General features: G+C 31.6%; 1 protein-coding gene across 1 annotated transcript in view; it reads left to right on the forward strand.

The window, feature by feature from the left end:
* LOC145277710 (electron transfer flavoprotein subunit beta-like) overlaps positions 1 to 15,786 on the forward strand; it is a 39,818-nt gene that overhangs the window by 14,806 nt on the left and 9,226 nt on the right. Inside the window, exons 4-6 of the mRNA XM_080129408.1 lie at positions 3,934 to 3,996; positions 7,423 to 7,581; positions 11,948 to 12,130. Coding sequence (XP_079985534.1) covers positions 3,934 to 3,996; positions 7,423 to 7,581; positions 11,948 to 12,124 — 399 coding nt within the window. The 3' untranslated portion in view covers positions 12,125 to 12,130. The remainder of the gene's footprint in view (positions 1 to 3,933; positions 3,997 to 7,422; positions 7,582 to 11,947; positions 12,131 to 15,786) is intronic.

The raw sequence follows: 15,786 nt of genomic DNA on the forward strand, positions 1-15,786 counted from the left end.
ATCTCACCATTTTAGCAGAGATCTTGGCAACACATTTGATGTATGTGTTCCATTTCAGATCAGAAGTAAAGGTCAAGCCCAGAAGCTTGTCAAAACATGAGGCTTCTCAAAGACAAAAGCCCTCCATTTCAATTGATGCCAGATGGGGATCAAAATCACACATCATAAAAACTATTAAAAGATACAGATCTGGAATATTGCATGCCTAATCAATACATATTGTAGAACGCTATATCTAAATGTCAGCACTTTACACCATGTACTTCTTAAATAGTATCCTCAAGAAAATGTAATAATTTTATGTAGTGTTTTTCACTTCGTTTATAATGGCGATTTAATTAAGTAAACGCACATGTTCAACATCAATTTAATTCTAATAAAAGTAAAAACTGCATGTTATCAATGATAGTTCTTTATGCAATTGGTATTTCTTTGCGATTCTATTGAATTTTTCGTTTGGCACTGATTACATTCATTTGAGGAGGTTCCCTCAACCTCTTCTCCAGTCAAACACATAACATCTTTATTATATTTTTGTATTGGCTTTGTTAAAGTTAACGCTGTGATTGTTTACAAATTATTTATTTCCGATTTGTGCGGGCCGTTCTGCTTTACGTTGAATGCCCAGAAAAAGTTCCTTCTGATTAATGTTTACCAGTTTTAAAATAGGTAACCTTGGCTGTTTTTAGAATAACAGAATATTTTTTATCTGGTAAATATTAATCAGAAAGGACTTTTACATGGTATGTATATGAAGCAGAATAATTTGCACAAACCGGAATTTTTTAATAAGAGATTTGTTCAGTTTTTCATATCATAATTTGTGACGCTATAAAATTTCTACCTTAACAACTTATGATTGGGGATTTGTTAAAAAATTGTCCAGTTACTGAGTTCATTTGAAGAAATCACCAAAGAAACAAACCAGAGAACTTCAACTATATTGATGATCATACTTACGATTTTAGCTTTGAGGTGATTTCTTTCAAAAGCTGTCTAATGTTCTGATATTTCTGACTTTAGTGGAATCGTTACCACTGTTGAACAATTCTATGAATCAATGGAAACAAGATTTTCATCCTATCTAAATGATAAAAACTTGTGTGTCTAGTTTCCTAGATTCAAATGTAAATTTCAAAAGAATAACCTGGAAAGCACTAAGAATGTCTACATCTGCTTTCTATTGATGATAATGAAGCAGAAACAGCAGGATACACTTCTTCACTCTTTGTTGAAGGTCAAGAAGATCAAAGCAAGAGTAACACTGTATCTCTTTCAAGTCTGTTTGATGAATTAGTTTCGAATAAGCCTACAGTAACAAATCAAAACTTAGAGCAGATAGAAACTGAGTTAAATCTGGAGACTGCAACTACAACAGAAATACAAGAATCACAATCTAAACTCAAAAAGTAAATCCCTTATGGTCAAGTGCACAAAAGAATTTGATGATTACATAGCTTTACAATTACTCGCAAAATATGGTGATCCATTTCAGTGGTGGAAGAACACAGGAGACCTTACCACTGCTGAGTAAACTGGCTTCAAAATATTTATGTGCACCACCTTCATCTTGGAGAGTGAGAGGCTCTTTAGTACAGGTGGTAATGTGTATGAACCTATGAGGAACAGGCTGTTTACTGAGAATATAGAAACCCTAATGTTTCTATATTACAACTTGAAAGTATTCAACTTTAAATACTGAAGAAACTATGAGAGCAGACGAGGCAGGCAGCAAGAATAGCAAATACAGCAGCAGCAGGTGCAGAATTTCAGCTTAAAGAAATACAATTTGTACTTTGTAATTGGTTTGTAGTTTCTTTTTTTTTTCTTATTTAATTGTTTAATTATATTCATTTAAGAATTGGAAATTGTATTTTGTAATTTTAGTTAATAAAGGCAAAAAGCCATAATAGTGGCCAGACTTAATTCAATGTTAAGTTAAATTACCAGTTAATATGTAATGTGTCAAAGCTTTCTGATGAGTTATTTGGCAGTGATGAAATAATTTAAATTTAATAGAAAAGTGAAAAGTAATTAATCAGCTGATTAATTAGCAAAGTGGCCAATTTTTTTTTTTTTTTTTTTTTTTTTTTTTTTTACAAAGGCATCACCACATTATCAAGGCCCAGAGGCCACTCAAGGATAAGGGTTAAAGAGTGTACAGTAGAAGTTGGTCAATATAGTAATCATTAGTAATGAAAATTTGGTAAATTTAATAACTTATATGGAACGGCTCATCAAGAACTTATTTACTTTAGACTTGAACAAAACCATATTGTAGTCAGCCGGAAAGCAGGAAAACGGAAGACAATTCCACAGGCGTGCAGTTCTAAGAAAGAAGCTTTGTTCATGGAATCTACGTTTAGGTTTAGGCACAGATAAAGAGTGGGGGAAATTATTGATAGTGTTTACAGCTAGACGAGTGTTTCTTGTGAAAGTTTGGCGAGGGGGGACCATAGATTGAAGCTCAGTTGAACACTTTCCATGAAAATAACGATACATCAGAGACAAACTCGCAACATCTCTTCTGTGAGATAGAGGTTGCAAGGAGGAGAAAAGGACATCTCCTACGAGGCTACGAAGTCTATTTTGAACTCTATCAAGGCAGGACAAGTTCTTTCTAGCAGCTCCTGCCCAGATGTGGCAACAGTATTCCATCCTTGGACGTACCTGGCTCTTATATAGATAGAGAATAGCATCAGCAGTGAGATATCTACTGGATCGATAGAAAGATCCCACCATTTTTCCAGCGGCCTTGGCAACAGATTTGATATACGTGTTCCATTTAAGATCAGGAGTAATGGTCAAGCCCAGAAGCTTGTCAAAACTTGAGGCCTCCTGAAGAAGAGAGCCATTCATTTCAATTGATGACAAATGTGGATTAGAATGTTGATGATGTAAAGAGAGAAGCTTGGTTTTAGATGCATTAAAAGTAACCAGCCACTCCTTTCCCCATTGTACTACGTGCTCAAGATCAGAGGAGAGAGAATTGGAGAGAACTTGCTCGTTTACTGTCTTAGATGTGGTACCATAAATGGTAGTGTCGTCAGCATAAATGTCCGATTAATCCTACACCCCTAATATATATGCATGTGTACATCTCCATACATAAATCAGAACTGATACATTGAAGCACGCACACACAAAATTCCCTTTATCTCTAATGTAACACATTGAACAACATTAGTCAACCTTTACTATTAGACCAGCAACACTAAGAAATACTTTATCTTTATTCATGAATTTTCTTTTTAACAAATGCTTTTAATCAATACCATATAATTTGAATAAAACATTCTATATCAGAACATAAACCAAGAACAATCCAGAAAATAGAATATAGTTCATTATGTCATCACATCCTTTCAGAGACTAACAGACATCATCAAAAATTGCCACAAAGTTCAAAGGGACAAAATGAAAAGGACTCTACGTAAGCTAGGTATGATGGAAATTCAAAAATTTGAACCATTTGCTTAAAGATAATATTCAAAGAAAAAAGATGTTCAATCTAAAGAGGGAAAGCTTTCAAGCTGCCATCTTGGATTTTATTTTTTAAGTTAAGCTAGGAATGTGTATTCACAATTTAAAATTTAGAATCAAACAAAATTCCACTAATAATTTGGAAGAATCTTTTTATAAAATATAAGAAATAGCTAAAAAAATTTACATAGTCACATCTATACGTGTCTAGAAACTAAATGCGAAACCATCATTAGTTAACTTGATAAATAAACAAACAAAATATTAATCAAACGAATATTTTCTATAATAACTAATTCAAAATATATATATATATATATATATATATATACATATATTAATTTTTTTTTTTTTTTACATTGTCTGTTTTATAGTTTTCCTCATTAATGGCTGCCATTATTTCTGTTACCTATAATTTTAGTTGTTAAACATTTTCCTTTTTATATTCAGGCTATTGACGATGATTGCAACCAAACCGCTCAAATGACTGCAGCCTTCTTAGATTGGCCACAGGTAAGTATTTAAAACACAAATTAATAACAAATAATATTAAGTATAATATATTAGGGTTGATACAAAACTCAAATTTAAACATTGAAACAATACTAACAATATTAAATGTTATACAGGGTTACTTCTGATAAATTATATGCTATCTACTGGTTCTGAACATTTTTATCATAGTCAATTTCACTTACAATGATAAAGAGAGAAAGCAGAAATGGAGGCTCAAAACCGAAATGAACATGAAGTAAAATAAAGTATTTGGCTAAGGGAGAGGAGATCAAAGGGCTGAGTTAGTAACCATAAGACAAGTACAAAATACAAAGAAAAAAAGTGAGCACAAAAATGTTGAGCCATTGCGATGGTTTTCTCTTTCTTCTTTCCATGATAATTGTATATGGCTTTGGTCTGTAAAATATAAATAATGCTATACCCTCTGGATATCGATGATATTTTAGTATATGTGTGTATTCTGATGAGAAGCATTAGGCTTCGAAATACCTTGGTATAAAGAGTCCCCTTTATCCCCCAACTAAATGTATGTATATCTTTATTAAATGACTCATTCTATATTTTCCAATATATAGTATTTGTGAATTCATTTTCCACTCTTATTGTCTCCTATATAAACCCCATTGAAATTTGTTGAGCTTTATATTATCCAGATAAGTCACCTCTTATAGAATTAAATTTACTCTCTTCTATCTACCCTCATTTTATATATTTATATATATATATATTACTAGCAAAAGTACCCATCGTTGACTGGGTTCAAAAACAGCTTACAGAAAATGGACTCTGATTTATGAAAGTATGATAGGTTATGAAAAGGAAGGTTTGTCAAGAGATAGCTTAATTTGGGGGTATCAAAACCAAAGCAAAATATGATGAAAGTAAAACTAAAATAGATAAACCCCATAATTTATTATACCATACCTGTTCACACTGAAACACTTATCACAATTCTGTGGATCTATATTAAAAAACCTTGTTAAACTTTGGGACATATTTCCATTCTATGGAGGTCAGGCACGAACGAACACCCCATAATTTTATTATACCATATTTCTTCAAACTGAAACATAATTATCAAAGTATACTTACGCAGATAGATATGAAAAGTCTTTATTAAAGTTTGTGCCTATTTCCATTCTATGGAGGCCAGGCGCGAACGCAGACCCCACAATTTTATTATACCATCCCTATTTAAGTTAAAACATACTTATCAAAGTATTATTATGGACATCTATATCAAAAACATTTGTAAACGTTTTTTTTTTAAATTTTTTATTTCCATACTTTGTGGACCAGGCACGTACACAGACCCCACAATTTTAATGAATCATCATTATGCCAGATCAAACATACCCATTCCTGTGTCTCGATATATCTTCTATCATTATATGTGATCAGTTTTCTATAATAGTCAACAATATAGGAGCCTATTCGTGACCAGACACACACAGAGACGTTCAGCTTTATATATGTATAAAGTATTATCATTATTATTGTTATTTTTATTAATAGTAATAATAAGATTAATGGTTGTAGTAGTGAAGATGATAATAGTAATAATATTAGCATTATTAATATCATCAGTATTCTTTAAAATTTTCTTACAAAAATCCCCCAAGATTTCCCTTTATTCTCTTAAATTCAGCTAACCCAGACAGTAGGTATAAAATCATTGTCTACTTTGCTTCTGCTCATCTAGCTTCATTGCTATGGTAACGCGTGACCTAGTTTTTAGTCTGCTTTCTTTTCTTTTCCTCACCACAATTCAAATATTCTTTGCCAACATGGAAGCATTCATTTTGGCTGTCAGTATTTTAAATTCCTATCTCTGACGATGGATTTTTTTTTTTTTTTTGGCATTCGAGTCAAGATCAAAGTGTAGTATCTCTTCTTCAGATACTGCACTTCAATTTATTGTTCTCTGTCAGTGGAGGAGAAGTCCTTCACGACTGAGACAATTTTAAAATTTTTGTTCCTTTTCTCCACATTAAAAAACGACCCCGGTGTCTCACTCTGTCCTATGGGGAGGCATTGTAAATAGGAACTAATAACCTCCATCACAGCAGCCGTTTCTTTATATATGGTTGGTTTCTTTTTGTTTTAATGTTGAACTCTGAATCAAATATATACCTATGGATCTATAAATGTACATCCGTGCTCTTATATATATATCTATATGCCCATATCCATCTATTTGACGTTTTCATCAAAATATTTCTGAAAGAACTCTTCGCATGAACTGTTTCTCTATTTATATTTACATTCTTATATTTTTCATATTTTATGACTAAAACTCATAAATTCTTTTAGTTTCATCTCATGCACTAACCAGCAAATGCATAAAAATTCTAATATCTAGCATTCCTATCATTATTTTGCTAACAGTTTTTCCTCTGATGAGAAGAATAAGCATTCTTTGAAACTGTGGATTAAGGATTACCTAACACACCAGTTCCAAAGTATTCTGCCGAATAATAAAAACTAATTGTAAACTTCTATTTTACAGCTTTGTTCTTGCTATGATTTATCGTAAGCTCTACTATCATCATTGAATGTATTGAGCTTTTTCATTTGGTGGGGATTACCATATAAATAGCAATATTTATATTTGTTTTTGAGTTTGCTTTTGCCTTGATTAGTAAACTCTTTCTCCAAGCTTTCTGTCCTATTTAATTATTATAGTAAAAAAAAAATAATTATATATATATATATGTGTGTTAAGTCCCATCAATACAATCCTTTAACGAAAGGCCCATCTTGCATGGAGAGATATGCCACTCATCTGCTTATCAGTCCTCAAAATAGCCAACTGTCTGAAGCATACTTAGAGGACGGGTTTTAACTGCCTCTCCTTCCCATCTACTGGAATCTACTATCTTTTCACCATTGGCTGGAAAATCTTACATTTTTTCCTTTGTCAGTGGTTACCATTCAGCCATCCAGATGTTGACTATTTGTGATAATAGCTAGACAGTGTTTATTCAAAGGTTGATCTCAGTTTGAACTCTTTTGAGATACAATTTTTATTTCAAACAAAAAACATCTCTTGCGTGGCCAGACTCCAGCTAGAGATATTTTCAATTCTCTGTCTCCCCACTTTTTTTCAGGCCAACATCTATCACTTGCAACATCTGCCATTCATATGCATCACTAAAACATGCAGCATAGTGCATGTTTACAATTATTAACAATAAATTATACAGATTGATTTAGAAAGTTCCATCAGATTTCCATATCATGCTAATAAAAAAATAATAGATAATTTGGCTATCTATCAAATCTCTTAACTTTTTAAATAAATATATTGACTGGTCTTCTTTGTTAAACAATGTTCTGAGTTCTGATCAGACACCAAATCTCCATTAAAAATATGACGTATGTTCATATATTTATCTTCATTTTTCCTGTTTTTCTTTTTAGGCCACATTTGCATCACAAATAGAGAAAAATGATGGAAGTCTGAAAGTTACAAGAGAAATCGACGGTGGATTGGAAAATATTGAAGTAAAATTACCAGCCGTTATCAGTGCTGACTTGAGGTTAAACGAACCTCGTTATGCGACGCTACCAAATATTATGGTAAGTAATTACAAGATTCATCCAAGAAATATCATGGAACTCTGTCCAGTATTGATGCTGCATTATTTGGAATATTATTCTCATCTACTTTGTTGTCACAATCATTCATATTTTTCCACAATATTCTCACCCATATTGACCTAAAAACGATCTTCTTTAGTCAACAAAAAGAGACCCATCTTCCATCATGATAATGCTCATTCTAAAACAACACTACTGACCAAAAATTTTATAGAATTTGTTTGAGAAATCTTGCCCTAGCCTACATGTTCTCCTCGCCTACCCTCCCTTGGATTATCACTTCTTTTGTGGATTATAAAACCTTTTAAAGGGTTTTACTAAGTATGTACGACTAAAAATGATGCACGATCATTGTACAACTAAATTACCACTGTTACTAATTAAAGCAACTTCCACGCAGGCGATCGATTGGGCCTGTCAGCGTAAAATATCATAAAACAATCTTGTGAATAACAACAAAACGAATTTACTCAGAAGTTTTGAGAGGCTATTTTTGGCAAATATCTTTTTACGTCCATACCTATAAAGATATTTACTAAAGAAACTTCCAGATTTTTATTAAATATCCCCTCTTACACAAGCGATATACTAAGTCCGTCAGCGCAAAAAATGTTATTAAAATAAACAATAAAACGACTTGGTCACAGTCGCAATTATTTTTGGCAAATTCTTAGATGGAGACTTTTTTTCAATCCTGTGTGTTTTTTTTTTTATTAATTAAATTGGAGTAAAAGGTTCAAATTAAATCTTAAATAAACTGAAGTGACTTTTAAAAAAAATTTTTTGACACAAACTGTATTGTAAAACTTTGAAACAAAAATACAAAATAAAAATAGTACACAGAATTGGAAAAATTAAAAAAAAAAAAAAAAGATTGTAAATACTTTTTATATGAATTTAAAAATATATTTACAAAAAATAACCTTTCGATTGAAATTTGTGAGTAAATTCATTTTATTATTTATTTTATTAATACAACAGATTTTTATGATATAATAAAGAATTTTATAAGCAATGCATTTATAAGCTCATTGACAGATGGAATCGAGTTATAGAGAGCAAAGGTTGTTATTGTTATCAATAAATATTTTCAAAACCAGTTTTTCAAGATTAAATTTTAAATCACCAAAAACTTTTCACAACATTTCAGCCTATGTAACTTTCAAACTTCATCATGTGCATGTTTTCGAATGTGGGAATCTTTGTGACGAAGTTGGGGCATCTGTACAGAATTTTAAAGTGAACCCTTTATTTTAATCCACGGGAGTAGTTTTTTGTTTGTTCAGTCAGCCATGACCAGATAAGTGTTAATTATTCTGAGTTATTACCACTTATAAGAATTGAACCTTCAATCTCTAGAAGACTGTTGATTGGAACTGATTGTTAATCAATGTTTTTAATGCTTTTTTGCTACAGTTCCATGTGGACAATTCTAGTATAAATTTTGGAAGCTTTAAACCTAGTCTAAATGTGCAGTATTATTATTATTTACTACTGTATATACCTGTATAATTATAATATTTTTTTTAGTGTATTTTAATATATTTATAATTAGTTCTCATATTATATTTAATTCTAAACTAGGTCTAATTAGTAGTGTTGGGACGATTAATCGGAATCGGAAAAATTGGAAGATTTGGGGGTATTGGAGTCGGTATTGAAATCGCAAAAATTGATGCCTATTTTCCGATGCCAAAACGATTCTTTTGTCTTTTTTTATTTGATTTTGTTTAAACCCAAATCTTCCATTGCTGGTAATAATGATAAAATAATAAATATTTATTGATTTTAAATTACCAGTAAAGCTAAAATCGATAGATCATCCTCCACAAGTGTATTTTAACGTTTAGGAAAATATCTGCATATTTAACATGTGTTTTTACGAAAATCAAGGGGAAAATAACAACTCTATAGTTAAATAATTAGAGATTTATAAAGAATCAGAATCGGGAATTTAGCACGGAATTGGTAATTGTATCGGCATCAGTAAAAATATTGGAATCGTCCCATCACTATTAATTAGGCTGGGTTCATCAGCTGAAATGGTGCGAGAATAACAACCAAGATGAAAACAGTAGTCTGAATAATCAAAATTATCAATTATCTAAAAAAAAAAAAAAAAAAAAAAAAATCGAAACAGTGATGCTTCAGTTTGGGAGTATAACAAGAATCCCCTTTGTTAGATACTTAGTTTTTTGACATTAGAAAAATAGAATATTTCAGGAAGAATGAACACTGACTGAAAAAAAATAGCATTCCAGTCTTTATATAAATCTAAAATCTTGCAAACTTGAGACCACATATATAAAACAAGCAAGCAGTAGCCTGCACAGAAATTATAAGACGAAGGGAAAGAAATTAACATATCATAACAGGGAGTATAGAATAACCTTTTAGTTTCTGTTATTCCTGGGTTTAGTATTTTGGAGTGGTAGTACCTATTTGTGTGCCTGTGATACTATGAGCATTAAAACTGAGGCAAAAGGATAGGTGACAAAAGAAAAGGAAGTAGGTTTTAAAAGATAGACAAAAGAAACTTGACATGAGGACTGAATAATAAATAGTGATATATTTAGTTTTATGATATTGGGGAGTGGCTGTTGGTGGGTGAAAATAGAAAATGGTTTACTGACACAAAGTTGGACTTGGTGACAGTGTCAGTGTCTGGTTGGGAATGTTTTACAACAGTAGGAAAATCTTTTACAACAGTACATTAAACTACAGTCCAGTTGGTGAAGTCCAGTTTACAACAATAAGAGCTGAGTCTGGCAGTTCTAGGCTGGAAACAGTTGGAGACAGATCGTGGCTTGGGCCATGTCAGGAAAGCGTTGAGAAATCGAGATAAATTGATGGCACAATATGTTTGGGGTAGGCGGCTTGTTGGTGGGGCCACGTGTTGTCATATCCCCTGTATGGTTTGAATCAAATTCGTTCTAGGTATTACATGAGACTGTAACTGGATATATATGTAGTGTACATCATGAACAAGTAGTTAAAGCAAGTTTTATGAAGGAACATTTAAAGATATTAAGAATTTTAAGCTTAAAATAACTGAATTTGAAAATAAGTATTCCGAAAATTGTTGGTGTGCCATAAAACAATCATCTATGATGGACAACTTATGTGAAGAACTTCTACAGCAGTGTAATATGAAGAGTGAAATGTTGCGAAAACATTATGTAGACACATTATTCTTCAATAAGGTAACATCATTTACGGTTCTGTTGCCAAGGTAATAAGCTTAGTTTTAAATTTAAGCATTTTCATTTTGGTAGTCATGTAAAAGGTTCAAGATTTTATAGTTTGAATGAAAGTGTTTCGAGTGAGTAAATCATAAAAATCAGAAAAGATGTAAAATCACTAAAAAAAAAGTAAAATTACGAAACGTCACTAAAAATTCAAAAACACACACAAAAAAAACAAAAAAAGCTTCATAACGATAAATGGATTTTTTAAGTGATTTTGTTTAACCTCTGACAAATTTTTGAGTAATGTCTTTCCTATAACTTGCATTATGGCTTGCAATGTTATAACAAAGACAATATCTTGTCATGGTGTTCATTAATATAAATAGATATAAGCATCACTACAAAGTGTAGGTCTTACTTAATGAAACCAGTATAAAGCTATATAAATGGTCATTTTCTTTTCTTTTTTTTTTTATAAAAAAAAAAAAAAAATAATGTGCCTTTTTTGTTATAATAATGAAATTTGAAAATCAAAATATTGAATTTCAAGTAAAATCAATAGCAATTCTTCGAACTACTGTTCTCAGCTTGAGTGTTATTTTCACATTTTGGTCAATGTAACCTCCGACCTTCTTCCGCTGTGTACACAATAGTATTTACTTAATTTTCATGTTGTAGTAATGAACATATCCGAAAATTACAAACAAAAACGATGAGGTAGAAAATTAATAAGATAAGAACTTCGAATCTCCTAACTGCATTCTCAGCAATCACTGCCATCCGTAGTTGTTGTCGTCTTTTATTTAAAAATATTACATAATCAGTTTACATGATTTTTGGTGCTCAATATATTCTTTTCATCACAGATACATACATCGTACAAATTTTTCATTTTCGTTTTTTTTTTTTTTTTTTTTTTGTGGTGGTGGTGGTGGTGGGGGATTCTGGACAAGTACTGAATTAATATATGAATCCTAGGGAATACTTTCAAAACGTCAATATTTTTTTCCAATTCATAAATTTGACTCCCACCATTTAACACTTCGTATACTAAGGAACATCTAATCAGCTGAAATATAGTTTATGAGCCATTAAAGAAGATCTAATAATTGAGACATTTTGTTTGAATTGATATTCATAAACTTATGTTATTTTAGAAAGCAAAGAAGAAACCCTTGGCCAAAAAGAAACCTGCAGATTATGGTGTTGATCTGACACCTCACCAGAAAGTTATTTCAGTTGAGGACCCACCAGTGAGGGAAGCTGGACAGAAAGTAGAATCAGTAGAAGAATTGGTTAAGAAATTAACTGATGCTGGTATGATACCTACGTAATCTTTGGTGAGTATCATTTTCTCTGATTTTCTCAGGCGCTTGAACAGATAGAGGCATAAGTGAAAAATTGCAGTTACACAAGTGAAAATCACAGTTCCAAATAAATTAACAGGAAAACACTTGTGTATCGGGCAAAAATAGGTATCTACACAGAAAATCAGGGAAAATTATGGTGTTTATACAGCTTAGCAAAGATATTAAAAAAATAGAACATAAAGAAAATCTTTATGATGTACGTACCCATTATGGAATGAAGTTCTCATAAAAAAAAAAAAATCACTTAATTGATTAAATAGTTTTTTTTACTGAAGAAAATCAAATTTTAGTGCCTGATCGTGACTGAGCCATGTTGGCAATTCCAGGTACAAGGAGCGGGAAGGGGGTGCCAGGGGAGATAACTCCATCTAATTCTTGAAGTTTGTCAAAACACATGAAGTTCTAATAATTTTAATAAATTTTGAGACGATTTTTTTAAAGAAAAATAAAAATAGAAAGAAAAAAAGAATACTTAAAATTATTCAAAACTGTAAAAATAATCTTGTCAAATTTTGACAAAGTTCAAGAATTAGATGGAGTTATCTCTGCTGGTGCCTTCTCCTGTCCTCGTAGCTCGAATTACAAACATGGCTCCATCATGCTCACTATCACTAAAATTTGATTTTCTTCTATAAACAAAACAAAACAAAACAAAAAAAAACTACATGATTAAATCAAACAATTTTTTTTTTGATAACTTCATTCCATAACGAACACATACATCATAAAGATTTTTTTCATCTTTGTTTTTTTATATCGTTGCTAAACAGCATAAGCACCAAAATTATTGAGTAAAATTTTAATTGAAAATAAAAATTAGTTTAATTGTATTTTGCTGATTTGTCATTGATAAGAGTGGAAATCCCATAAACCAGGAAGAGATAAGTCGATTTGTCATTTAACCAAGTAATAATGAATTCAAGATCGTCAAAATACAAAAATTTATTTCTAGTTAAAGTTTTACTTGATAATTTCGCCTAATTTTTAGTGAGGATACTTATTTTTGCATATGTAATTATATCAAAATGTTTTTATTTGGAATGTGATTTTCACCTGGGCTCTATACTATAAAACCACCTATCTCTCTAATCTTAAATGGCTGTAAGTTATGCCTCTCTCTATTTTAAGTGTAGATTTGTATAAGGCCTTTCTGGAAATGTTTTTAGTTGAAACAAAATGATTGTTCTAGCATTTTCCATAGCATACACCAGGGGTCTGCAACCTTTTGCTAACTGTGTGCCGACTTAAGCTTTCAAATTATTCAGTGTGTCAACATTCATATTTTGTAGCAATCAAGGTCAATATACCTGTTCTCAGTGTATTTTATTTTATAAAATATACAATAATATCAAAGTTTATAAATAATATGAAAAAACAGTTTCTTAAAAGGTTTTGTAAAGTTTTTATTATTAATGGGACTCTTGTCCTTGCATGGTCTTTGCTAATTCCTCAATGTCGGGAACATACTTTGTAACTTTGAGCTTTATACAATTTTCTGAATGTTCAGGGGTTAGACAACTTCGATGTGAAGACAACACTGCTTTCATGTGAGAGAAAATTTGCTCACAAGAATAAGTTGAACCAAAAGTCGAGAGAAGAGCAAAAGCCATTTTCTTCAAACAGATGAATGAGCTTGGGAGAGAAGTCCAACAGTTCAAAATAGCACCAGACTTTTCTAAATTTTCATCTTCCAGAGACTTTCTTAGTTCAGCAAATTTTAATGTCCATATTTCTGAAGACCTAAAATCAACCTGTTGCATTTCAAAATCATCAATGTCCATCTAGCTAAAAAGTTTCAGTTGTGTATTTGTCAAATCAAGAATGTCAGGCTTAATAAGATATGAAAATAAGGATTCATGAATGTAGAATACCTGGCTTCATTTATTAAATTCTGCTTTGAGTGCTTCAATGTACAATTGAAGCTCATCTATGTTAACTTCAAATTGATTTGCATGATTTTTCACATTTGGAAAGAACTTAAATGCTTTGATGTTGATGTCACGGGTAAAAATATCAAGTTTCATTGTAAATGCTTTCCAATAGCTGAAAAGATCAAGGACTATTTGACCCTGTCCTTGTATTTTCAAATTAAGCTCATTTAAATGTGTGTTCATGTCGGTCATAAACATTAACTTTAACAACCAGCTTTCATCATTCAGTTGAGGAAATGGTTTCTGTTTTTTCTCAAGAAACGCCCTAATAGTCTCAAGACAACAAACAAATCTGGCTAAAACTTTGCCTCAACTAAGCCAGTGGACATTGCTGTATAACAGAAGATCTCCATATTCACACTCAATTCTTGTAGAAGAGATTTGAATTGCCTGTGAACCAATGAAGAGTGAGAAATAAGAAAGTTGATTATCTCAACAACAGTTTTCATCACAGAGACCAAATTCAAAGTTGGGGTCTTTGCATATAAGCCCTCCTGATGTATAATACAATGGAAACTTAATAGTTTGCGTCCAACATGATTTTCAAGAAGTTTTACAAATCCTTTCTTCTTGCTAATCATTGCAGCAGCACCATCGGTTGTTATGCAAAATAATTTGTTCAAGTCAATGTCCTGTTTAGAAAAATAACCAGTAAATGCACACAAGATATCTTCTGCTTTGGTTTTATCATGAAGGGGTAATAAATAACACAACTCTTCATAAATGTGGTTATTCTCGTGATATCTTGCAACCACAACTAGGAGAGATGCATCGTTTACATCAGTACTTTCATCAAGGGCGACACTAAATACATGGGATTGCTTTAATCAAGTTGTTTGTTTAGTTGTTACATTTTCAGCCAAGTCAGATATGCGCCTCTCAACTGATCTTGCAGAAACTGGTATTTCTCTAATTCGAGAGAGTATAACGTCTTTATTTTGTAAAATCACGAAACAAAACTTCAGCACCGCTCAAAAAAGATCCTTTGATGTATTCACCATCCGTAAAAGGTTTGCCATTCAAAGCCACACACTGGGCTATTTTGTAACTACATTCAGTAACTTTACTCTTCATTCCAACAGCTTTTTGAAACCAGAAATAGCTTTTTTGATGGCTTCACCTTTCTCCTCTGAGGTTTTAAACTTAGATTAAATTTTGGTTTGTACACTAGATGTGCGACAGACAACACTTTTACAGCAGAAAGCACAAATCCATGTTCTTTTGTCCAGTTGTCTTGAAATGGGTGATGATCAAGTTATTTTTTCTTTTCAGCCATAACTAACACCAGGGGTATCCTGAAAATATAAATAGGCCTAATTACACAAACATCAATTATGATATATAAAATACTAACCAAATTATCCTCACCCTTGCTGTGGAGAAAAATTATGTATAGGGTGTCCCAGAAGTAGTCTAAAGGTTTTGATTAGCTCCCATTCGTACGTGACATTCACAATTCAAAAGATATTTCATCCACATATTCCCCCAATCATACCATTTTGTTTGGTATATAGATTATTGAAATGGCTCATCTCTAATACCAGTTACGAGCATAAAAATTAAAAGTACACTTTTAAGAATTTGAAAGACAATTATACCAAATCTTATATTCATATTTTGACCACTGAACAATTCTGTAACTCTAATAATTAACACGAAGTAAAAAACATGATTTTACTTATTATCGCCGCTTGC

The sequence above is a fragment of the Euprymna scolopes genome, chromosome 6 (assembly GCF_053919585.1).
Source record: "Euprymna scolopes isolate OS-2025 chromosome 6, ASM5391958v1, whole genome shotgun sequence".
NCBI lineage: Eukaryota > Metazoa > Mollusca > Cephalopoda > Sepiida > Sepiolidae > Euprymna > Euprymna scolopes.